Genomic DNA, 25,774 nt, shown 5'->3' on the forward strand with positions numbered 1-25,774 from the left:
ATTCTATGCCTCGGCTAATAAAGACAAGTATCCCATATGCCTTCCTAACCACCTTATCTACCTGTGCTGCTGCCTTCAGTGATCTATGGAGAAGTACACCAAGAGGCTCCTCTCAGGGTGCTCCTGGATGCACAGACGATCCTCAGCTCCTCTGCTATTGACAGCAGCTCCAGTAGCGATGATGACAGAGGAGGCTCTGGTGCCTTTATAGGAACCCCTCAGGCAGTCCGAGGAGAGCCACCAAGGTACTGCCAGACCATGGGGCAGCCCGATCAGCAGGCTGCCTTCACGTCAGCTGCCAGTGGAGGGGGTCACACCTTGTAGAAACACATGTCACTATCATTATGAGGAACACCTGGACACACTAGGTGTTTATGAATGTTTAGCCTTTGCACTTTTTCAGCCTTGATACCGTAGAGCTACTCGATCAATGTCACACTTACTGTGCGTTGTCGATGCCGGATGTAGAACAAAGCCTTTGCTCCCCTCAAGCGGATGCTAGTGTTGGAGGAGGACACATTTGGTCAGCCCCTCAGCTTTGTCTAATGTGCATGGTGAACTTGGGTGCTGGGCAATGGAGAACAAGATAATGATGTGATAACTGGTCTATGTTCGGATAAGATTTATTGCACTGATATTCAAAGGGTATCAGTGTAATAGGAAGCAGCTGTGTATAAGTTTGTCCCGAATCTCTCTTGGGTATCTCTCTCTTCCCCTTACTGCTGCAGCAAGGGGCTTCTTCATCCACTGCTGCCTGCTCAGCAGTCTCTTCCACATCCTCTTCGTCCAATGAGGAGTGGCGATCAATGATGTCCTCTTGATGTGAAGCCTCCTTCCACTGTAGTGCCAGATTGCGTAGAGCACAACAAGCTACCAGGATACACGAGACCCTCGCTGGGGCATACCGCAGGGCCCAACTGAATTGATCCAGGCACCTGAATCTCATCTTCAGCAGCCCAATGGGCTGCTCGATGGTCGTTTGGGTGCACCCGTGTCAGATATTGTACCTCTGCTCCACTGCAGTGTAAGGGTTTCTCACAGGCATGAGTAGCCATGTCTTTAATGGGCAGCCCTTGTTCCCAAGTATCTATCCCAGAAGGAGAGTGGGAGACTGGTGAAGCCATGGTATTGGGGTCTGAAGGAGTATGTAGGCATCGTGGTTGCAGCTGAAGGATCTGCAGTCGATGGTCGCAGACTACTTGTATGTTGATGAAATGGAAGCCGCCCTTCTTGTTGAAGACCACTGTCACCATGCAGCTGCAGGAATCCAGCAGTAGCACCAAAGCTGATGGCCCTCTCGGCCGGACTATCTGGATCTGTTTGGTATCACACATAGTTCTCTTGAATAGGGAATTGGTCACCTTCTTGGTGCAGTGATCAGCCGCAGCCTGGGTGACACTACACATGTCCCCAGTGGATCCCTGAGAAGATCCTGATTTGTAGAAGTTGGGTGTTTCAGTGATCCTCAGGGCCGGGGGCATTGGGTGTCCAACAGAACCCATGGGTCTCAGCTTGCCCTGCCTGCAGCATGGCACATAAGGTGATGGCCTCCCTTGAGAGCCGTGGTCTGTACTGATACTGCCGCTCAGACATTTGCAGATAGTTGAGCCATTTCTGTTAGGCTTTCTCCCATGGACAGGTTCTACATTGAGTGGAGGACTGTTGTAATTTCCCTATGTGTGCTTCACCAGGTGTGAGCAGTCAGTGGCTGTCCTCTCGCTACTCCTGTCGCTGGTGCTGCTGTGAAATGATCTGTGCCTGGTCCTCCCTCCCTCTGCGCTACTCCTCCCCCGCCCCACGGGGACCATGAAGACTCCGTGGATCAGTCCTATGCTGGTGTGTCTCTCCCCCTCTCATGCGTTGGCCCCCATGGAACCTTCCGCTTGCTTGAATGCGTGGCTTGAGAGATGGTGCAGGAAGGAGGGGTTCAGATTTTTGGGACATTGGGACCGGTTCTGAGGGAGGTGGGACTATTACAAATTGGACGGTCTACACCTGGGCCGGACTGGAACCAATGTCCTTGGGGGTGCTTTTGCTAACGCTGTTGGGGAGGATTTAAACTAATGTGGCAGGGGGATGGGAACCAATTGAGGAGGTCAGTTGACAGTAAGGAGATAGTAACAAAAGCCTGTAAGGAACTAGATAATGAAGTCAGTGTGACTAAGGGGAAGAGCAGGCAGGGAGCAGATGATGAATGTAAAGGGACTGGTGGTCTGAGGTGCATTTGTTTTAATGCAAGAAGTGTAGTAGGTAAGGCAGATGAACTTAGGGCTTGGATTAGTACCTGGGAGTATGATATTGCTATTACTGAGACTTGGTTGAGGGAAGGGCATGATTGGCAACGAAATATCCCAGGATATCGATGCTTCCGGCGGGATAGAGCGGGAGGTAAAAGGGGTGGAGGAGTTGCATTACTGGTCAAAGAGGATATCACAGCTGTGCTGAAGGAGGACACTATGGAGGACTCGAGCAGTGAGGCAATATGGGCAGAACTCAGAAATAGGAAGGGTGCGGTAACAATGTTGGGGCTGTACTACAGGCCTCCCAACAGCGAGCGTGAGATAGAGGCACAAATATGTAAACAGATTATGGAAAGATGTAGGAGCAACAGGGTGGTGGTGATAGGAGATTTTAATTTTCCCAACATTCACTGGGATTCACTTAGTGTTAGAGGTCTAGATGGAGCAGAATTTGTAAGGAGCATCCAGGAGGGTTTTCTAGAGCAGTATGTAAATAGTCCAACTCGGGAAGGGGCCATACTGGACCTGGTGTTGGGGAATGAGCCCGGCCAGGTGTTTGAAGTTTCAGTAGGGGACTACTTTGGGAATAGTGATCACAATTCCGTAAGCTTTAAAATACTCATGGACAAAGACGAGAGTGGTCCTAAAGGAAGAGTGCTAAATTGGGGGAAGGCCAACGATACCAAAATTCGGCAGGAGCTGGGGAATGTAGATTGGGAGCAGCTGTTTGAAGGTAAATCCACATGTGATATGTGGGAGGCTTTTAAAGAGAGGTTGATTAGCGTGCAGGAGAGACATGTTCCTGTGAAAATGAGGGATAGAAATGGCAAGATTAGGGAACCATGGATGACAGGTGAAATTGTGAGACTAGCTAAGAGGAAAAAGGAAGCATACATAAGGTCTAGGCGGCTGATGAAAGACGAAGGAATGTAGGACCAATCTGAAACGAGGAATTAAGAGTGCTAAAAGGGGTCATGAAATATCTTTAGCAAACAGGGTTAAAGAAAATCCCAAAGCCTTTTATTCATATATAAGGAGAAAGAGGGTAACTAGAGAAAGGATTGGCCCACTAAAGGACAAAGGAGGAATGTTATGCTTGGAGTCAGAGAAAATGGGTGAGATTCTAAACGAGTACTTTGCATCGGTATTCACCGAGGAGAGGGACATGACGGATGTTGAGGTTAGGAACAGATGTTTGATTACTCTAGGTCAAGTCGGCATAAGGAGGAAGGAAGTGTTGGGTATTCTAAAGGGCATTAAGGTGGACAAGTCCCCAGGTCCGGATGGGATCTATCCCAGGTTACTGAGGGAAGCGAGAGAGGAAATAGCTGGGGCCTTAACAGATATCTTTGCAGCATCCTTAAACACGGGTTAGGTCCCGGAGGACTGGAGAATTGCTAATGTTGTCCCCTTGTTTAAGAAGGGTAGCAGGGATAATCCAGGTAATTATAGACCGGTGAGCCTGACGTCAGTGGTAGGGAAGCTGCTGGAGAAGATACTGAGGGATAGGATCTATTCCCATTTGGAAGAAAATGGGCTTATCAGTGATAGGCAACATGGTTTTGTGCAGGGAAGGTCATGTCTTACCAACTTAATAGAATTCTTTGAGGAAGTGACAAAGTTGATTGATGAGGGAAGGGCTGTCGATGTCATATACATGGACTTCAGTAAGGCGTTTGATAAGGTTCCCCATGGCAGGCTGATGGAGAAAGTGAAGGCGCATGGGGTCCAAGGTGTACTAGCTAGATGGGTAAAGAACTGGCTGGGCAACAGGAGACAGAGAGTAGCAGTGGAAGGGAGTTTCTCAAAATGGAGACGTGTGACCAGTGGTGTTCCACAGGGATCCGTGCTGGGACCACTGTTGTTTGTGATATATATTAATGATTTGGAGGAAAGTATAGGTGGACTGATTAGCAAGTTTGCAGACGACACTAAGATTGGTGGAGTAGCAGATAGTGAAGGGGACTGTCAGAGAATACAGCAGACTATAGATAGATTGGAGAGTTGGGCAGAGAAATGGCAGATGGAGTTCAATCTGGGCAAATGCGAGGTGATGCATTTTGGAAGATCCAATTCAAGAGTGAACTATACAGTAAATGGAAAAGTCCTGGGGAAAATTGATGTGCAGAGAGATTTGGGTGTTCAGGTCCATTGTTCCCTGAAGGTGGCAATGCAGGTAAATAGAGTGGTCAAGAAGGCATACGGCATGCTTTCCTTCATCGGACGGGGTATTCAGTACAAGAGTTTACAGGTCATGTTACAGTTGTATAGGACTTTGGTTCGGCCACATTTGGAATACTGCGTGCAGTTCTGGTCGCCACATTACCAAAAGGATGTGGATGCTTTGGAGAGGGTGCAGAGGAGGTTCACCAGGATGTTGCCTGGTATGGAGGGCGCTAGCTATGAAGAGAGGTTGAGTAGATTAGGATTATTTTCATTAGAAAGACGGAGGTTGAGGGGGGACCTGATTGAGGTGTACAAAATCATGAGAGGTATAGACAGGGTGGATAGCAAGAGGCTTTTTCCCAGAGTGGGGGATTCAATTACTAGAGGACACGAGTTCAAAGTGAAAGGGGAAAAGTTTAGGGGGGATATGCGTGGAAAGTTCTTTACGCAGAGGGTGGTGGGTGCCTGGAACGCGTTGCCAGCGGAGGTGGTAGATGCGGGCACGATGGCGTCTTTTAAGATGTATCTAGACAGATACATGAATGGGCAGGAAGAAAAGAGATACAGACCCTTAGAAAATAGGCGACATGTTTAGATAGAGGATCTGGATCGGCGCAGGCTTGGAGGGCCGAAGGGCCTGTTCCTGTGCTGTAATTTTCTTTGTTCTTTGTTCTCCCTTTTGAACTCGTGTCACTGTCCCTTTGTGCCTGCCACCACACCCACCACAGATCTCACCCTTGTAGAACCTCTACACGATGCCGCTCCTGCCCTTGCACAACCACTAACCAATGCGGCTTCCACCTATTCAGCTCTTCTTGCCACTCAAGGGCAATTGCCTCCGCGCCTCACTCTTCCCCTTCGAGCCAATGGAGACCAGCAGTGGCCATTTCTGGGATTGCAGCTGCCCCCTGGGGGTGCATTAATAGCCCTGTTCCCTCAAATACAGGTAAGTGGGGTCTGGGGACGCTGGGGCCAGGTAGGCAGGTCCTGGAGATTGGGGTCATGGTTATTGTGGGCAGGTGGTTTTGTTGCCCCGGTGGTCAACAATTGCCACCAGGGTGCCCCTCCATGGGTCATGGAATGTCAAAAAAGGAAGCCCCCACTGGAGCCCGCTAGGAGTCTGCAATGACGGTCTCCCCATGGGGTACTGGGGTACAGGTGGGGTGGCGCAGTGGTTAGCACCGCAGCCTCACAGCTCCAGTGACCTGAGTTCAATTCTGGGTACTGCCTGTGTGGAGTTTGCAAGTTCTCTCTGTGGCTGCGTGGGTTTTCGTCAGGTGCTCCGGTTTCCTCCCACAGCCAAAGACTTGCAGGGTGAATAGGTAAATTGGCCATTGTAAATTGCCCCTAGTGTAGGTAGGTAGTAGGAGAATTGAGGGAAGGTGGGGATGTGGTAGTGAATATGGGATTAATGTAGGATTAGTATAAATGGGTGGTTGTTGGTCAGCACAGACCCGGTGGGCCGAAGGGCCTGTTTCAGTGCTGTATCTTTAAATAAAATAAATAGGACCTACTTCACTCCTGGCAAAAGGCCCATGGTGGCAGGAAGAGGCCCTTAACTGGTCATTTAAGTGGCTCATTTGGCTGCCAAACCTGGTGGCATTTCTGCTACTTTCCCACCATGGGGCAAATTGCATGATGGCAGGAAGACATTGGGTATGCCACTGCCACCCCCCGACATCATTCTGTGCCATTTCGCCAGCCTTCCCACCTCCCAAACCCATCCTCTAGACGCTGGTAAAAGTCTGGTCTTTGTGCTTGAAATGTCTCATCGGATCTCCCGTATACCCCCTGTTCTAATGAAACAATTTGTATTAAAAGTTACAATTGGGTGCGGCCCTTAGTGAATAAATATTGCCTTGTTCTGACAGGTTCAGTTGTGAGAAGATTGGATTGGAATCGTTCTCCTTTGAGGAGGCAACTGCGAGCCAGAGGCAGCCACATCATGGAGGAGAAGCAAGGGAGGTTGCGGAAAATGAGAGACAGGAAAAGATGAAAGGAGACAGGGGAGAGAGTCTGGAAGTTGCAGAAGGAAACAGGGGCAAGAAACAAGAAGAAACAGAAGTGATTGATAATATGAATCCCCAGCCCAATGGGCCAGAAGGTGACAGTATTTTCCACCACCCCTTCCTCTTCCCTCCCTCTATCTCTCCCCCACTTCTCTCCTCATTCCTCCTCCCCTTGTCTGTCTCCCCTTCTCCTCCCTTGTCCATATCTCCTCCCTCTCTCCTCTCCTCTATCACCTCCCTGCTTTTCCATACCCCCTTCCCCTCTTCCACTCCTTTTTAACCAGCTCTCCTTCCCCTTTTTGTAAATCCACTCTTTATGCTTTTCCACTTTCCCATTTTGCCTCTGCCCTTCCCTCTCCTCTGCCTTCATTTCTCCTTTCATTCTCTAACCTTCTTCCTTCTACCCGTCCCCCCTCCCCTCCTCCCCATCTCCCTTATCCTTTCTGCTTTCCATTGCTCAGCCTTCTCCTTTCCAATTGCCCCTTCCCCTTCTCTCTAGTCCCAACAATTCCCATTCTCCCCCCTCCTCCTCCTCTTTTCCATTCAGGATCCTGGGCTTTCTTAACACAGACAGGGAGTTCAAATCAAGGATGCGATTGTTCAGCTTTTATGTGAAAAAGAAATTGTTTCCAGTGGCTGGAGGGTCGGTTACCAGAGGGACACAATTTGAAGATAATCGGCAGAGGGACCAGAGGGGGAAATGAGGAGAAGAGAAATGTTTTTTAACAAAGTGAGTTGTTGTGATCTGGAACACTCTGTCTGAAAGGGCAGTGAAAGCAGATTCAATAGTAACTTTCTAAAGGGGGAATTGGAGAGATTCTTGAAGGGAAAAGCATTTGCAGGGCTGGTGAGAAAGAAGGGGAAAAGTGGGATTAATCAGATAGATACTTTCGAAGAGCTAGCACTGGCAGGACGGGTCGAATGGCCTCCTCCTGTGCTGTAAAGGGAGGCTATAGACTGTCGACTGCTCTGGTTAAAATTGTTCAGTGAAGTATCCATGTACCACAATACTTTTTCATGGCCAATTCCTGCTCCGTTTAACTCTATGTTTCTCATCCCCACCCGCGACAGACTCAGAAGGGACCGAGGAGGTGATTCCCTCTTTCAGGAGCTGCATCTTCTCCAAGATCTTCTTCACCCATCTGTTCTGGCTCTCCATCATGCTGCTCCGTCACAATCTCTTCATTGGCACGCTGAACCCCATGCTCACTCTGCTCGCTAGCGGTGACACTGAACAAGGTAAGGGGGGCAGAAGGGAGTCACTGATTATGGACGGGCTGAGGGCAGAAGAAGGGAGACAAGCAACGGGAAAGGGAGAGAGGAAAAGAAAGGGGGATTGTGTGAGGGGAGAAGAGAGAGAGAGAGAGAGAGGAGAGAATGAGATATGGGGAAGAGAGCAGAAGAGAGGGAGGGACAGATAGAGGGAGAGGAGAGATAAATAGAGAGGATCAGAGGGAGAGGAGAGAGATTAAGGTAGACAGTTAGGAAGGTGAAGAAGGGAGGAAAGCATTGAAACATTGGAAGAGTGTAGACATCTTGATAGTCATGGTGATTTGACCCCAAATGTTGGCATGTAAATGTGGTAGGTGCTTCCAGAGTAGGAAGAGAGAACAGCAGAGCTGAACACCTGACACAGTTCACTAAGGAAAACGACTTGGTTATTTTTACAGCCGGATGGTAAGGGGTGGTTAGGTGTATGGGTGCTTCCCACTGTTCAACCCCCAAGTGACCTCAGCAAGTGTTTTTGTTACTAGGTTTTTAACCCCTTATGTTTTATTTGTCAAATAAATAGACAACGACAGGTTTAAAACTGAGGATTAATGATTTATTGAACAATATACATCCCTGAAATTGTTACAACTGCACCTAAACAAACATTCACACACACACACACACACACACACACACACACACACACACACACACACACACACACACACACACACACACACACACACACACACACTCGTACTGGAGTAACCATATAAATACCGTGGCTACAACAGCAGGTTAGAGGCTAGGAATCCTGTGGCGAGTAACTCACCTCCTCACTCCCCAAAGCCTGTCCATCATCTACAAGGCACAAGTCAGGAGTGTGATGGAATACTCTCCACTTGCCTGGATGGGTGCAGCTCCAACAACACTCAAGAAGCTCGACACCATCCAGGACAAAGCAGCCATATTGATTGGCATCCCATCTACAAACATTCACTCCCTCCACCACCGACGCACAGTGGCAGCAGTGTGTACCACCTACAAGGTGCACTGCAGCAATGCACCAAGGCTCCTTGGACAGCACCTTCCAAACCTGTGACCTCTACCAACTAGAAGGACAAGGGCAGCAAATACATGGGAACACCACCACCTGCAAGTTCCCCTCCAAGTCACACACCATCCTGACTTGGAACTATGTCACCGTTCCTTCACTGTCACTGGGTCAAAATCCTGGAACTCCCTTCCTAACAGCACTGTGGGTATACCTACCCCACATGGACTGCAGCGGTTCAAGAAGGCAGCTCACCACCACCTTCTCAAGGGCAATTAGGGATGGGCAATAAATGCTGGGCTGGCCAGTGACGCCCACATCCCATGAATGAACTTAAAAATAAGGTGTTTGGAATTAATGGTAAACCTGTTGAATCTTCTCGAAGGTCAATTTCTCTTTTAAAGTTGCAGGCCTGTGTTAGTTGTAGATTTCTCCGGTAGTTGTTACTTCAATCTGGAGACAGGGATCACTTCCAGTTCCCTGCTTAACAAGTTGAATTGCAGAAATCGGAGCAAGGCCCCTTATTTGGATTTTGCTGAATCGCTCTCAGTTGGACAGGCTTTACAGATGCTTGCTCTGATTTCCCTCTCTCTCCAGAGAGCTACATTTTAAGGTCAAACGTCTCTCACATGATGTGTCTGTTTGGAAATGCAGAGATCCCTCCCTGTGATGACTAGCAATGGCCCAGTATGTGGCTACTTCCCATCTTCTTTGCTTTAGAAGAACCCGTTTAATTCAAAAATGTCTCTTGATGGGTTCAGGATGGGTGTATTTGACACCTCTTAGCTTGGAACGTATCCTTTTGTCTTGAACTAACAGTGGGACAGTTTGAATATACAGGGCCAAGGTTGGCAGCCATTCTCCAGCAAATCTGTCCACTTTATATCTGAAAAAATCAATTTTTAATAACACTTCAGTTTGGGTTCTGTATTTTCAATTGCACTTCACGTGTGCATGGCAGTCATCCTGAATACACTCTTCAGACAACACCCAAGAAGCCTGTACACCTGGAAGAGTCCAGGAGATGTTCACAGAAATCAAATAGATTATCTGGTGATCAGTGAAAGACACAAGAACAGCTTCAATAATGACTTCACTTCCCCAGGTACAGACGTCAGTTCAGATAAATGTCTGCTTCTAATGAAGATAAAGATCAGACAGAAAATCCCGAACTGTGGTCCCATGAAGGATCAGACCGACTTAGACAGACTGAGGGAGGAAGCCGTGATGAAGAAGTACTAACAAGCGTGAAGCTTTACTTAAGGAAGGGACAGTGCAAGATCTTAGTGAGGAGGAAACAACAGAAAGGCATTGGGGAGGTTTAAACAGAGCATTAAGCACACAGTAACTGAGATGGTCGCTAAGAAAGAGAGGAGAAAACATCGAGACTAGTGATGATGGAGAAAAGGAGGCAGAAAATGAACAATGTCGACTATGACACAAATAGAATTACAGATGCGAGAAAACCAATGAAAAGTGGTAATGAAGACAGTGGCAAGGAAATAGAAGAACTGGAGAACAGGCATAATATGAGAGCATTGCATGAGAATGTTAAAGCACTGACACACTAGAAGAAAACAGCCACAAATCATGGCTGTATAAGGAGCAAGGAAGGTGAAATTCTCTTCCAAAAAGAGAGGGTAGAAAAACGATGGATAGTGTACATAAGTCAGATGTATGAGGATGCAGACAGAAGTGAATTGGTCCCACCAGAGGACCAGAGATATAGAGGCAGAAGTCAGTGCAGTGATCAAAAAGATGAAGGCAAAGAAAGCACCTGGAATCGACAACATACCAACAGAATGCCTGAAAGCCCTGAATAATGTTAACATTGGGATACTGGCAGGGTTCATACTTCTGGATGTTCTGCATAAAGTGTTTGTTAAGCCCCCAAATAAACCAAAAACCCCAGAGTGCACAGAGCACAGGACGATAAACCTCATGGGCCATGTGATGAAAATGATTTGAATAATTTTGGGAAGAAGTGAGCTGACAATAGAAGCAGAGAGAGATAAAAGTCAGTTAGAATTCAGACCAATGAAATTGATGAGAGCGCATCATTAACTTGAGAGTAGTCATCAAATGTTACCTGGAAGAGCAAAAAAAAACAAACAACCTGTGTTTTATAGAGTGAGAAGGTATTTGATAGAGTCTACCATCAGAAAATAATGGAGTGTTTAAGCAAACTAGAAATTAACAGAAATGATAAAAGGAAAATTCAGAATCTATATTGGAAGCAATCAGTGGTGATGGAGCATAATAGCAGCTGGCAAGACAGTTCCCCAATCAAAGGGGGAGTGTGTTAGGACTGTGTTATGTCCCCATAACTGTCCATCCTGCACACTGAAACTATTTACAGGGACAGAGAAGATCGACCAGGTTTCAATATTGGTGGGTTAAGCATTAACAACTTGAGAAATGCGGATAAGACTGCAATGATTGTCGAGTCAGAAGAGGCACGACAGGAAATTGTGAACAAAGTGAAGACGAGGAGTTTGGAATATGGATTCAGAATAAATGGAAAGGAAACCAAGACAATAGTGAGAAGCAGAGACCTAAACCCAAAGTGAAGATGGAAGTAAACGGACAAGTCCTTGAACATGTGAAAGGGTTTACATACCTTGGGCAGCTTATCCGAGATGATGGGAGATCTGATTGTGAGATCCAAAGGAGAATTGAGATAGCCAAGACTGGATTTGTCAGAACGAAGGACTTGTTAACATCAAAGAAACTGACCCCGAATCTTAGGGAAAGAATGCTGAGGTGTTACAGTTTGTCATCTATGTTGTATGTCTTGGAGAAATGGACAGCAAATAAAGAGACTGTTGATAAGCTGAATGCATTCGAGACGTGGACATATCGGAGGATGGGAGACATGTCCTACACAGACAGAAAGACTAATGGGGAAGAGCTGGAAATGGCAGAAAATGGGAGAAAAGAGGAAATTAGTTCATAACATCAGATAGAGAAAGATGCAATATTTCAGTCACGTCATTAGAGCAGAAGGTAGACAGAGAATATTATTGGAAGGAAAGATTAATGGAAAACGTAGGAGAGGGGAGCAGAGAAAAAATGGATGATGGATAGAATGTACTGATTACAGTTGACCTGTGCAGAATGGGTAAGAACAGCACAGCACATGGCTGATGTCCCTGACTCCTTCACGTGCAGGAAGTGTGTCCAACTGCAGCTCTTGTTAGACCGCATGGCGGCTCTCGAGCTGCGGATGGACTCACTTTGGAGCATGCGCGATGCTGAGGAGGTCGTGGATAGCACGTTTAGTGAATTGGTCACACCGCAGATTAGGATTGCTGAGGGAGAAAGGGAATGGGTGACCAAAAGGCAGAGAAAGAGCAGGAAGGCAGCGCAGGGGTCCCCTGCGGTCATCTCCCTTCAAAACAAGTATACCGTTTTGGATACTGTTGAGGGAGATGGCTCACCAGGGGAAGGCAGCAGTAGCCAGGTTAATGGCACCGTGGCTGGCTCTGCTGTTCAGAAGGGCGGGAAAAAGAGTGGAAGGGCTATAGTCATCGGGGATTCGATTGTAAGGGGAGTAGATAGGCGGTTCTGTGGTCGAAAACGAGACTCCGGAATGGTATGTTGCCTCCCAGGTGCATGGGTCAGGGATGTCTCAGATCGGCTGCAGAACATTCTAAAGGGGGAGGGTGAACAGCCAGTTGTCATTGTGCACATAGGCACCAATGATATAGGTAAAAAACGGGATGAGGTCCTACAAGCAGAGTTTAGGGAGTTAGGAGCCAAGTTTAAATGTAGGACCTCAGAGGTAGTAATTTCAGGATTGCTACCAGTGCCACGTGATAGTCAGAGTAAAAATGAAAGAATAGTCAGGATGAATGCGTGGCTTGAGAGATGGTGCAGGAGGGAGGGGTTCAGATTTTTGGGACATTGGGACCGGTTCTGGGGGAGGTGGGACTATTACAAATTGGACGGTCTACACCTGGGCCGGACTGGAACCAATGTCCTTGGAGGTGCTTTTGCTAACGCTGTTGGGGAGGATTTAAACTAATGTGGCAGGGGGATGGGAACCAATTGAGGAGGTCAGTTGACAGTAAGGAGGTAGTAACAAAAGCCTGTAAGGAACTAGATAATGAAGTCAGTGTGACTAAGGGGAAGAGCAGGCAGGGAGCAGATGATGAATGTAAAGGGACTGGTGGTCTGAGGTGCATTTGTTTTAATGCAAGAAGTGTAGTAGGTAAGGCAGATGAACTTAGGGCTTGGATTAGTACCTGGGAGTATGATGTTTATTGCTATTACTGAGACTTGGTTGAGGGAAGGGCATGATTGGCAACTAAATATCCCAGGATATCGATGCTTCAGGCGAGATAGAGAGGGAGGTAAAAGGGGTGGAGGAGTTGCATTACTGGTCAAAGAGGATATCACAGCTGTGCTGAAGGAGGGCACTATGGAGGACTCGAGCAGTGAGGCAATATGGACAGAACTCAGAAATAGGAAGGGTGCGGTAACAATGTTGGGGCTGTACTACAGGCCTCCCAACAGCGAGCGTGAGATAGAGGTACAAATATGTAAACAGATTATAGAAAGATGTAGGAGCAACAGGGTGGTGGTGATAGGAGATTTTAATTTTCCCAACATTGACTGGGATTCACTTAGTGTTAGAGGTCTAGATGGAGCAGAATTTGTAAGGAGCATCCAGGAGGGTTTTCTAGAGCAGTATGTAAATAGTCCAACTCGGGAAGGGGCCATACTGGACCTGGTGTTGGGGAATGAGCCCGGCCAGGTGTTTGAAGTTTCAGTAGGGGACTACTTTGGGAATAGTGATCACAATTCCGTAAGCTTTAAAATACTCATGGACAAAGACGAGAGTGGTCCTAAAGGAAGAGTGCTAAATTGGGGGAAGGCCAACTATACCAAAATTCGGCAGGAGCTGGGGAATGTAGATTGGGAGCAGCTGTTTGAAGGTAAATCCACATGTGATATGTGGGAGGCTTTTAAAGAGAGGTTGATTAGCGTGCAGGAGAGACATGTTCCTGTGAAAATGAGGGATAGAAATGGCAAGATTAGGGAACCATGGATGACAGGTGAAATTGTGAGACTAGCTAAGAGGAAAAAGGAAGCATACATAAGGTCTAGGCGGCTGATGAAAGACGAAGGAATGTAGGACCAATCTGAAACGAGGAATTAAGAGTGCTAAAAGGGGTCATGAAATATCTTTAGCAAACAGGGTTAAAGAAAATCCCAAAGCCTTTTATTCATATATAAGGAGAAAGAGGGTAACTAGAGAAAGGATTGGCCCACTAAAGGACAAAGGAGGAATGTTATGCTTGGAGTCAGAGAAAATGGGTGAGATTCTAAACGAGTACTTTGCATCGGTATTCACCGAGGAGAGGGACATGACGGATGTTGAGGTTAGGAACAGATGTTTGATTACTCTAGGTCAAGTCGGCATAAGGAGGAAGGAAGTGTTGGGTATTCTAAAGGGCATTAAGGTGGACAAGTCCCCAGGTCCGGATGGGATCTATCCCAGGTTACTGAGGGAAGCGAGAGAGGAAATAGCTGGGGCCTTAACAGATATCTTTGCAGCATCCTTAAACACGGGTTAGGTCCCGGAGGACTGGAGAATTGCTAATGTTGTCCCCTTGTTTAAGAAGGGTAGCAGGGATAATCCAGGTAATTATAGACCGGTGAGCCTGACGTCAGTGGTAGGGAAGCTGCTGGAGAAGATACTGAGGGATAGGATCTATTCCCATTTGGAAGAAAATGGGCTTATCAGTGATAGGCAACATGGTTTTGTGCAGGGAAGGTCATGTCTTACCAACTTAATAGAATTCTTTGAGGAAGTGACAAAGTTGATTGATGAGGGAAGGGCTGTCGATGTCATATACATGGACTTCAGTAAGGCGTTTGATAAGGTTCCCCATGGCAGGCTGATGGAGAAAGTGAAGGCGCATGGGGTCCAAGGTGTACTAGCTAGATGGGTAAAGAACTGGCTGGGCAACAGGAGACAGAGAGTAGCAGTGGAAGGGAGTTTCTCAAAATGGAGACGTGTGACCAGTGGTGTTCCACAGGGATCCGTGCTGGGACCACTGTTGTTTGTGATATATATTAATGATTTGGAGGAAAGTATAGGTGGACTGATTAGCAAGTTTGCAGACGACACTAAGATTGGTGGAGTAGCAGATAGTGAAGGGGACTGTCAGAGAATACAGCAGACTATAGATAGATTGGAGAGTTGGGCAGAGAAATGGCAGATGGAGTTCAATCTGGGCAAATGCGAGGTGATGCATTTTGGAAGATCCAATTCAAGAGTGAACTATACAGTAAATGGAAAAGTCCTGGGGAAAATTGATGTGCAGAGAGATTTGGGTGTTCAGGTCCATTGTTCCCTGAAGGTGGCAATGCAGGTAAATAGAGTGGTCAAGAAGGCATACGGCATGCTTTCCTTCATCGGACGGGGTATTCAGTACAAGAGTTTACAGGTCATGTTACAGTTGTATAGGACTTTGGTTCGGCCACATTTGGAATACTGCGTGCAGTTCTGGTCGCCACATTACCAAAAGGATGTGGATGCTTTGGAGAGGGTGCAGAGGAGGTTCACCAGGATGTTGCCTGGTATGGAGGGCGCTAGCTATGAAGAGAGGTTGAGTAGATTAGGATTATTTTCATTAGAAAGACGGAGGTTGAGGGGGGACCTGATTGAGGTGTACAAAATCATGAGAGGTATAGACAGGGTGGATAGCAAGAGGCTTTTTCCCAGAGTGGGGGATTCAATTACTAGAGGACACGAGTTCAAAGTGAAAGGGGAAAAGTTTAGGGGGGATATGCGTGGAAAGTTCTTTACGCAGAGGGTGGTGGGTGCCTGGAACGCGTTGCCAGCGGAGGTGGTAGATGCGGGCACGATGGCGTCTTTTAAGATGTATCTAGACAGATACATGAATGGGCAGGAAGAAAAGAGATACAGACCCTTAGAAAATAGGCGACATGTTTAGATAGAGGATCTGGATCGGCGCAGGCTTGGAGGGCCGAAGGGCCTGTTCCTGTGCTGTAATTTTCTTTGTTCTTTGTAGCACAGGACAGACTGAGGAGGAGATCCACGACAGTCAACCTTCTGGGAAGGCAATGACACCAATGAACGAGGATTGGAGGGAACGTGAGACAGACATTATGAGTGAGGGTGAGATGGGAGAGGGAGTCACAGAGTGTGGGGAGAAAGCAAGGGAAGAGCATGGCGGAATGAGAGTGGGGAAGAGAGTGGGAGGACAGAGACTGGGGAGACCAGATGGAGAGAGATTGTGGGAGAGCAGGGGGAGAGAGCGAGCAGAAGTGGGAAAGAGGAGAGAAGGGAGAGAGGAAAAGGGCGACGGTTGGCGGAGAGAGGGCAGGAGAGAAAGGGAGAGCACAATTGAGGGCGAGAGTAGAGGAGGGTGGATAATGGGACAGAGAGACATGAGGGGGAGATGACGGGGGGGTCTTTGTGTCTGTCTGCCTGTGCGAGTCTCTGTCTAATGGCCTGTCAGTTTTCCTCTGTGTCTGCCTGTCTGTATGTCTCTCTGACCGCCTGTCTGTGTCTTTGTATGTGTCTGTCTGTCTATACATCTAACTTTCTAGTTTTTCTTTTGCTTCCTATCTGTGTATTTACCTCTATCTAAATCTGCTCCGAGACCATATCACAACCCACACCGAGCCCCCTATCCCAATCCACATTGAGACCTGTATCACACTCCACACTGAGACCTGTATCACACTCCACACTGAGACCTGTATCCCAAGCCACACTGAGACCTGTATCCCAAGCCACACTGAGACCTGTATCCCAAGCCACACTGAGACCTGTACCCCAATCCACACTGAGACCTGTACCCCAATCCACACTGAGACCTGTACCCCAATCCACACTGAGACCTGTACCCCAATCCACACTGAGACCTGTATCACACTCCACACTGAGACCTGTATCACACTCCACACTGAGACCTGTATCTCCCTCCACACTGAGACCTGTATCTCCCTCCACACTGAGACCTGTATCTCCCTCCACACTGAGACCTGTATCTCCCTCCACACTGAGACCTGTATCCCAAGCCACACTGAGACCTGTATCCCAAGCCACACTGAGACCTGTACCCCAATCCACACTGAGACCTGTACCCCAATCCACACTGAGACCTGTACCCCAATCCACACTGAGACCTGTACCCCAATCCACACTGAGACCTGTACCCCAATCCACACTGAGACCTGTACCCCAATCCACACTGAGACCTGTACCCCAATCCACACTGAGACCTGTACCCCAATCCACACTGAGACCTGTACCCCAATCCACACTGAGACCTGTACCCCAATCCACACTGAGACCTGTACCCCAATCCACACTGAGACCTGTACCCCAATCCACACTGAGACCTGTACCCCAATCCACACTGAGACCTGTACCCCAATCCACACTGAGACCTGTACCCCAATCCACACTGAGACCTGTACCCCAATCCACACTGAGACCTGTACCCCAATCCACACTGAGACCTGTACCCCAATCCACACTGAGACCTGTACCCCAATCCACACTGAGACCTGTATCTCCCTCCACACTGAGACCTGTATCCCAAGCCACACTGAGACCTGTATCCCAAGCCACACTGAGACCTGTATCCCAAGCCACACTGAGACCTGTATCCCAAGCCACACTGAGACCTGTATCCCAAGCCACACTGAGACCTGTATCCCAAGCCACACTGAGACCTGTATCCCAAGCCACACTGAGACCTGTATCCCAAGCCACACTGAGACCTGTATCCCAAGCCACACTGAGACCTGTATCCCAAGCCACACTGAGACCTGTATCCCAAGCCACACTGAGACCTGTATCCCAAGCCACACTGAGACCTGTATCCCAAGCCACACTGAGACCTGTATCCCAAGCCACACTGAGACCTGTATCCCAAGCCACACTGAGACCTGTATCCCAAGCCACACTGAGACCTGTATCCCAAGCCACACTGAGACCTGTATCCCAAGCCACACTGAGACCTGTACCCCAATCCACACTGAGACTGTACCCCAATCCTCCCCGAGACATGTATCCCAATCCTCCTTGAGTAACGTAACCCAATCCTCCCTGAGTCAGGTAATCCAATTCACCCTGAGTCAGGTAAACCAATCCTCCCCGAGACATGTATCCCAATCCACCCTGAGTAACGTCACCCAATCCTCCCCGAGACATGTATCCCAATCCACCCTGAGTAACGTCACCCAATCCTCCCCGAGACATGTATCCCAATCCAGCCTGAGTCAGGTAACCCAATCCACCCCGAGACATGTTACCCAATCCACCCTGAGTCAGGTTACCCAATCCACCCTGAGTCAGGTAACCCAATCCTCCCCGAGACATGTATCCCAATCCACCTTGCGTCAGGTAGCCCAATCCTCCCCGAGACATGTATCCCAATCCACCCTGAGTAACATCACCCAATCCACCCCTATATATGTTTCCCAATCCTCCCTGAGACATGTATCCCAATCCTCAGCGAGACATGTCTCCCAATCCACCCTGAGTAACGTAACCCAATCCGTCCCGAGACATGTATCCCAATCCACCCTGAGTCAGGTAACCCAATCCTCCCCGGAACATGTATCCCAATCTACCCTGAGTAACGTAACCCAATCCTCGCCGGAACATGTATCCCAATCTACCCTGAGTAACGTCACCCAATACTCCCCGAGACATGTATCCCAATCCACCCAGAATCAAGTAACACAATCCTCCCCGAGACATGTATCCCAATCCTCCCCGAGTAACGTAACCCAATCCTCCGCGAGACATGGATCCCAATCCACCCTGAGTCAGGTAACCCAATCCTCCCGGAGACATATATCCCGATCCACACTGAGTCAGGTACCCCAATCCTCCGTGAGACATGTATCCCAATCTACCCAGAGTCAGGTAACCCAATCCTCCCCAAGACATGTATCCCAGTCCTCCCTGAGTAACGTAACCCAATCCTCCCCGAGACATGTATCCCAATCCACTCTGAGTCAGGTAACCCAGTTCTCCCCGGGACATGTATCCCAATCCACCCTGAGTCAGGTAACCCAATCCTCCCCGAGACATGTATCCCAATCCACCCTGAGCAACGTCACCCAATCCTCCCCGGGACATGTATCCCAATCCACCCTCAGTCAGGCAAACCAATCCTCCCCGAGTCATGTATCCCAATCCACTCTGAGTCAGGTAACCCAATCCTCCCCGGGACATGTATCCCAATCCACCCTCAGTCAGGCAAACCAATCCTCCCCGAGACATGTATCCCAATCCACTCTGAGTCAGGTAACCCAATCCTCCCCGAGACATGTATCCCAATCCACCCTGAGTAACGTCACCCAATCCTCCCCGGGACATGTATCCCAATCCACCCTCAGTCAGGCAACACAATCCTCCCCGAGTCATGTATCCCAATCCACCCTGAGTCAGGCAAACCAATCCTCCCCGAGACATTTAAACCAATCCACCCTGACTAAAGTAATCCAATCCTACCCGAGACATATATCCCGATCCACACTGAGTCAGGTACCCCAATCCTCCGCGAGACGTGTATCCCAATCCTCCCTGAGTAACGTAACCCAATCCTCCCCGAGACATGTATCCCAATCCACTCTGAGTCAGGTAACCCAATTCTCCCCGGGACATGTATCCCAATCCACTCTGAGTCAGGTAACCCAATTCTCCCCGGGACATGTATCCCAATCCACCCTGAGTCAGGTACCCAAACCTCTCCAAGACATGTATCCCAATCCACCCTGAGTCAGGTAACCCATTCCTCCCCGAGACATGTATCCCAATCCACCCTGAGTAACGTCACCCAATCCTCCCCGAGACATGTATCCCAATCCACCCTCAGTCAGGCAACACAATCCTCCCCGAGTCATGTATCCCAATCCACTCTGAGTCAGGTAACCCAATTCTCCCCGGGACATGTATCCCAATCCACCCTGAGTAACATAACCCATTCCTCCCCGAGACATGTATCCCAATCCTCCCTGAGTAACATAACCCATTCCTCCCCGAGACATGTATCCCAATGCTCCTTGAGTAACGTAACCCAATCCTCCCCAAGACATGTATCCCAATCCTCCCTGAGTCAGGTAACCCAATCCTCCCCGAGACATGTATCCTAATCCACCCTGAGTCAGGTAACCCAATCCTCGCTGAGACATGTATCCCAATCCACCATGAGTCAGGTAACCCAATCCTCGCTGAGACATGTATCCCAATCCACCATGAGTCAGGTAACCCAATCCTCCCTGAGACATGTATCCCAATCCACCATGAGTCAGGTAACCCAATCCTCGCTGAGATATGTATCCCAATCCACCATGAGTCAGGTAACCCAATCCTCGCTGAGATATGTATCCCAATCCACCATGAGTCATGTAACCCAATCCTCCCTGAGTCATGTAACCCAATCCTCCCTGAGACATGTAACCCAATCCGCCCCGAGACATGTATCCCAATCCACCCTGAGTCAGGTAACCCAATCCTCCCTGAGACATGTATCCCAATCCACCATGAGTCACGAAACCCAATCCTCCCTGAGACATGTATCCTAATCCACCCTGAGTCAGGTAACCCAATCCTCCCCGAGACATGTATCCTAATCCACCCGAGTCAGGTAACCCAATCCTCCGCGAGACATGTATCCCAATCGACACCAACACTGGGATCTGAATCTTCATTTCGGGAAAAGCAACACTTATGAGATTGGACAATGCAGCAAAGGGATGTTTGGTGTGATCTCATTTACCATTTCTATGACTCGGTATTCCACCCCGTGTGTCTGTCTCTCTTTGTCTCCATTCTTTCTTCATGTATATAACTTTAACTTTCTCCTTCAGTCAGCAGTGCGACAAATGGCTTCGCTTTCACACAGCTGTTTGGCATTTTCTGTGCTCCCTGGAATGGGCTACTCATGGACTGGCAAAAACGCAAGAACAGACAGGCAGAAGCTGCCTCAGGTAATCCAGCTGTAAACACTCAGCTGCCTCGCAGTCACAGGTAATCCAGCTGTGATCACTCAGCTGCCTCGCAGTCTCAGGTAATCCAGCTGTAAACGCTCAGCTGCCTCGCAGTCACAGGTAATCCAGCTGTGATCACTCAGCTGCCTCGCAGTCTCAGGTAATCCAGCTGTAAACACTCAGCTGCCTCGCAGTCACAGGTAATCCAGCTGTGATCACTCAGCTGCCTCGCAATCTCAGGTAATCCAGCTGTAAACACTCAGCTGCCTCGCAGTCACAGGTAATCCAGCTGTGATCACTCAGCTGCCTCGCAGTCTCAGGTAATCCAGCTGTGATCACTCAGCTGCCTCGCAGTCTCAGGTAATCCAGCTGTAAACACTCAGCTGCCTCGCAGTCACAGGTAATCCAGCTGTGATCACTCAGCTGCCTCGCAGTCTCAGGTAATCCAGCTGTAAACACTCAGCTGCCTCGCAGTCGCAGGTAATCCAGCTGTGATCACTCAGCTGCCTCCCAGTCTCAGGTAATCCAGCTGTAAACACTCAGCTGCCTCGCAGGCACAGGTAATCCAGCTGTAATCACTCAGCTCCCTCCCAGTCTCAGGTAATCCAGCAGTGATCACTCAGCTCCCTCCCAGTCTCAGGTAATCCAGCTGTAAACACTCAGCTGCCTCGCAGTCTCAGGTAATCCAGCTGTAAACACTCAGCTGCCTCGCAGTCACAGGTAATCCAGCTGTGATCACTCAGCTGCCCCGCAGTCTCAGGTAATCCAGCTGTAAACACTCAGCTGCCTCGCAGTCACAGGTAATCCAGCTGTGATCACTCAGCTCCCTCCCAGTCTCAGGTAATCCAGCTGTGAACACTCAGCCCCCTCCCAGTCTCAGGTAATCCAGCTGTGATCACTCAGCTCCCTCCCAGTCTCAGGTAATCCAGCTGTGATCACTCAGCTCCCTCCCAGTCTCAGGTAATCCAGCTGTGATCACTCAGCTCCCTCCCAGTCTGAGGTAATCCAGCTGTGATCACTCAGCTCCCTCGCAGTCTCAGGTAATCCAGCTGTAAACACTCAGCTGCCTCGCAGTCACAGGTAATCCAGCTGTGATCACTCAGCTGCCTCGCAGTCTCAGGTAATCCAGCTGTGATCACTCAGCTGCCTCGCAGTCTCAGGTAATCCAGCTGTAAACACTCAGCTGCCTCGCAGTCACAGGTAATCCAGCTGTGATCACTCAGCTGCCTCGCAGTCTCAGGTAATCCAGCTGTAAACACTCAGCTGCCTCGCAGTCGCAGGTAATCCAGCTGTGATCACTCAGCTGCCTCCCAGTCTCAGGTAATCCAGCTGTAAACACTCAGCTGCCTCGCAGGCACAGGTAATCCAGCTGTAATCACTCAGCTCCCTCCCAGTCTCAGGTAATCCAGCAGTGATCACTCAGCTCCCTCCCAGTCTCAGGTAATCCAGCTGTAAACACTCAGCTGCCTCGCAGTCTCAGGTAATCCAGCTGTAAACACTCAGCTGCCTCGCAGTCACAGGTAATCCAGCTGTGATCACTCAGCTGCCCCGCAGTCTCAGGTAATCCAGCTGTAAACACTCAGCTGCCTCGCAGTCACAGGTAATCCAGCTGTGAACACTCAGCCCCCTCCCAGTCTCAGGTAATCCAGCTGTGATCACTCAGCTCCCTCCCAGTCTCAGGTAATCCAGCTGTGATCACTCAGCTCCCTCCCAGTCTCAGGTAATCCAGCTGTGATCACTCAGCTCCCTCCCAGTCTGAGGTAATCCAGCTGTGATCACTCAGCTCCCTCGCAGTCTCAGGTAATCCAGTGGTGAACACTCAGCTCCCACCCAGTCTGAGGTAATCCAGCTGTGATCACTCAGCTCCCTCGCAGTCTCAGGTAATCCAGTGGTGAACACTCAGCTCCCTCCCAGTCTCAGGTAATCCAGCTGTGATCACTCAGCTCCCTCGCAGTCTCAGGTAATCCAGTGGTGAACACTCAGCTCCCTCCCAGTCTCAGGTAATCCAGCTGTGATCACTCAGCTCCCTCGCAGTCTCAGGTAATCCAGCTGTGATCACTCAGCTGCCTCGCAGTCACAGGTAATCCAGCTGTAAACACTCAGCTGCCTCGCAGTCACAGGTAATCCAGCTGTGAACACTCAGCCCCCTCCCAGTCTCAGGTAATCCAGCTGTGATCACTCAGCTCCCTCCCAGTCTCAGGTAATCCAGCTGTGATCACTCAGCTCCCTCCCAGTCTCAGGTAATCCAGCTGTGATCACTCAGCTCCCTCCCAGTCTGAGGTAATCCAGCTGTGATCACTCAGCTCCCTCGCAGTCTCAGGTAATCCAGTGGTGAACACTCAGCTCCCACCCAGTCTGAGGTAATCCAGCTGTGATCACTCAGCTCCCTCGCAGTCTCAGGTAATCCAGTGGTGAACACTCAGCTCCCTGCCAGTCTCAGGTAATCCAGCTGTGATCACTCAGCTCCCTCGCAGTCTCAGGTAATCCAGTGGTGAACACTCAGCTCCCTCCCAGTCTCAGGTAATCCAGCTGTGATCACTCAGCTCCCTCGCAGTCTCAGGTAATCCAGCTGTGATCACTCAGCTCCCTCCCAGTCTCAGGTAATCCAGTGGTGAACACTCAGCTCCCTCGCAGTCTCAGGTAATCCAGCTGTGATCACTCAGCTCCCTCCCAGTCTCAGGTAATCCAGCTGTGATCACTCAGCTCCTTCCCAGTCTCAGGTAATCCAGCTGTGAACACTCAGCTCCCTCGCAGTCTCAGGTAATCCAGCTGTGATCACTCAGCTCCTTCCCAGTCTCAGGTAATCCCGCTCTGATCACTCAGCTCCCTTCCAGTCTCAGGTAATCCAGCTGTGATCACTCAGCTCCTTCCCAGTCTCAGGTAATCCAGCTGTGAACACTCAGCTCCCTCACAGTCACAGGTAATCCAGCTGTGATCACTCAGCTCCCTCCCAGTCTCAGGTAATCCAGCTGTGATCACTCAGCTCCCTCCCAGTCTCAGGTAATCCAGCTGTGATCACTCAGCTCACTCCCAGTCTCAGGTAATCCAGTGGTGAACACTCAGCTCCCACCCAGTCTGAGGTAATCCAGCTGTGATCACTCAGCTCCCTCGCAGTCTCAGGTAATCCAGTGGTGAACACTCAGCTCCCTCGCAGTCTCAGGTAATCCAGCTGTGATCACTCAGCTCCCTCGCAGTCTCAGGTAATCCAGTGGTGAACACTCAGCTCCCTCGCAGTCTCAGGTAATCCAGCTGTGATCACTCAGCTCCCTCGCAGTCTCAGGTAATCCAGCTGTGAACACTCAGCTCCCTCCCAGTCTCAGGTAATCCAGCTGTGATCACTCAGCTCCCTCCCAGTCTCAGGTAATCCAGCTGTGATCACTCAGCTCCTTCCCAGTCTCAGGTAATCCCGCTCTGATCACTCAGCTCCCTTCCAGTCTCAGGTAATCCAGCTGTGATCACTCAGCTCCTTCCCAGTCTCAGGTAATCCAGCTGTGAACACTCAGCTCCCTCACAGTCACAGGTAATCCAGCTGTGATCACTCAGCTCCTTCCCAGTCTCAGGTAATCCAGCTGTGAACACTCAGCTCCCTCGCAGTCTCAGGTAATCCAGTGGTGAATACTCAGCTCCCTCCCAGTCTCAGGTAATACAGCTGTGATCACTCAGCTCCCTCCCAGTCTCAGGTAATACAGCTGTGATCACTCAGCTCCCTCCCAGTCTCAGGTAATCCAGCTGTGATCACTCAGCTCCCTCCCAGTCTCAGGTAATCCAGCTGTGATCACTCAGCATCCTCCCAGTCTCAGGTAATACAGCTGTGATCACTCAGCTCCCTCCCAGTCTCAGCTAATCCAGCTGTGAACACTCAGCTCCCTCGCAGTCTCAGGTAACCCAGCTGGGAACACTCAGCTCCCTCCCAGTCTCAGGTAATCCAGCTGCGAATATCCAGCTGCCTCCCAATCCCAGGTATTCCAGCTGTGATCGCTCAGCTCCTCCCAGTCACAGGTAATCCAGCTGTGAACACTCTGATCCTACTAAATCTCAGTTAATCCATCTGCGAACACTCAGTCCCTCCCAACCTAAAATATTCCAGCTGTGAACACTCAGCTGCCTCCCAGTCTCAGATAATCCAGTGGTGATCACTCAGCTCCCTCCCAGTCTCAGCTAATCCAGCTGTGAACACTCAGCTGTCTCCCAGTCTCAGGTAATCCAGCTGTGATCACTCAGCTCCCTCCCAGTCTCAGGTAATCCAGCTGTGAACACTCAGCTCCCTCCCAGTCTCAGGTAATCCAGCTGTGAACACTCATATCACTCCCAGTCTCAGGTAATCCAGCTGTGATCACTCTGCTGCCTCCCAGTCTCAGGTAATCCAGCTGTGATCACTCAACTCCCTCTCAGTCTCAGGTAATCCAGTGGTGATCACTCAGCTGCCTCCCAGTCTCAGGTAATCCAGCTGTGAACACTCATATCACTCCCAGTCTCAGGTAATCCAGCTGTGATCACTCTGCTGCCTCCCAGTCTCAGGTAATCCAGCTGTGATCACTCAACTCCCTCTCAGTCTCAGGTAATCCAGCTGTGATCACTCAACTCCCTCTCAGTCTCAGGTAATCCAGCTGTGATCACTCAGCTCCCTCCCAGTCTCAGCTAATCCAGCTGTGAACACTCAGCTGCCTCCCAGTCTCAGGTAATCCAGCTGTGATCACTCAGCTCCCTCCCAGTCTCAGGTAATCCAGCTGTGAACACTCATCTCACTCCCAGTCTCAGGTAATCCAGCTGTGAACACTCATCTCACTCCCAGTCTCAGGTAATCCAGCTGTGATCACTCAGCTCCCTCCCAGTCTCAGGTAATCCAGTGGTGATCACTCAGCTCCCTCCCAGTCTCAGCTAATCCAGCTGTGAACACTCAGCTGCCTCCCAGTCTCAGCTAATCCAGCTGTGAACACTCAGCTGCCTGCCAGTCTCAGGTAATCCAGCTATGATCACTCAGATCCCTCCCAGTTTCAGATATTCCAGCTGGGAACACTCAGCTCCCTCCCAGTCTCCGTTAATCCAGCTGTGAACACTCAGCTGCCTCCCAGTTTCAGGTAATCCAGCTGTGATCACTAAGC

At 49.5% G+C, this 25,774-nt stretch overlaps 1 protein-coding gene across 3 annotated transcripts in view; it reads left to right on the top strand.

Annotated features, from left to right (window-relative positions):
* LOC137385083 (equilibrative nucleobase transporter 1-like) overlaps positions 1-25,774 on the top strand; it is a 223,516-nt gene that overhangs the window by 180,179 nt on the left and 17,563 nt on the right. For all 3 annotated transcript variants that reach the window (XM_068059828.1, XM_068059827.1, XM_068059829.1), the window contains exons 8-10: positions 6,278-6,510; positions 7,487-7,654; positions 20,553-20,672. In XM_068059828.1, coding sequence (XP_067915929.1) covers positions 6,278-6,510; positions 7,487-7,654; positions 20,553-20,672 — 521 coding nt within the window. The remainder of the gene's footprint in view (positions 1-6,277; positions 6,511-7,486; positions 7,655-20,552; positions 20,673-25,774) is intronic.

This window comes from Heterodontus francisci, chromosome 28 (assembly GCF_036365525.1).
Source record: "Heterodontus francisci isolate sHetFra1 chromosome 28, sHetFra1.hap1, whole genome shotgun sequence".
NCBI classification, from domain to species: Eukaryota; Metazoa; Chordata; class Chondrichthyes; order Heterodontiformes; family Heterodontidae; genus Heterodontus; species Heterodontus francisci.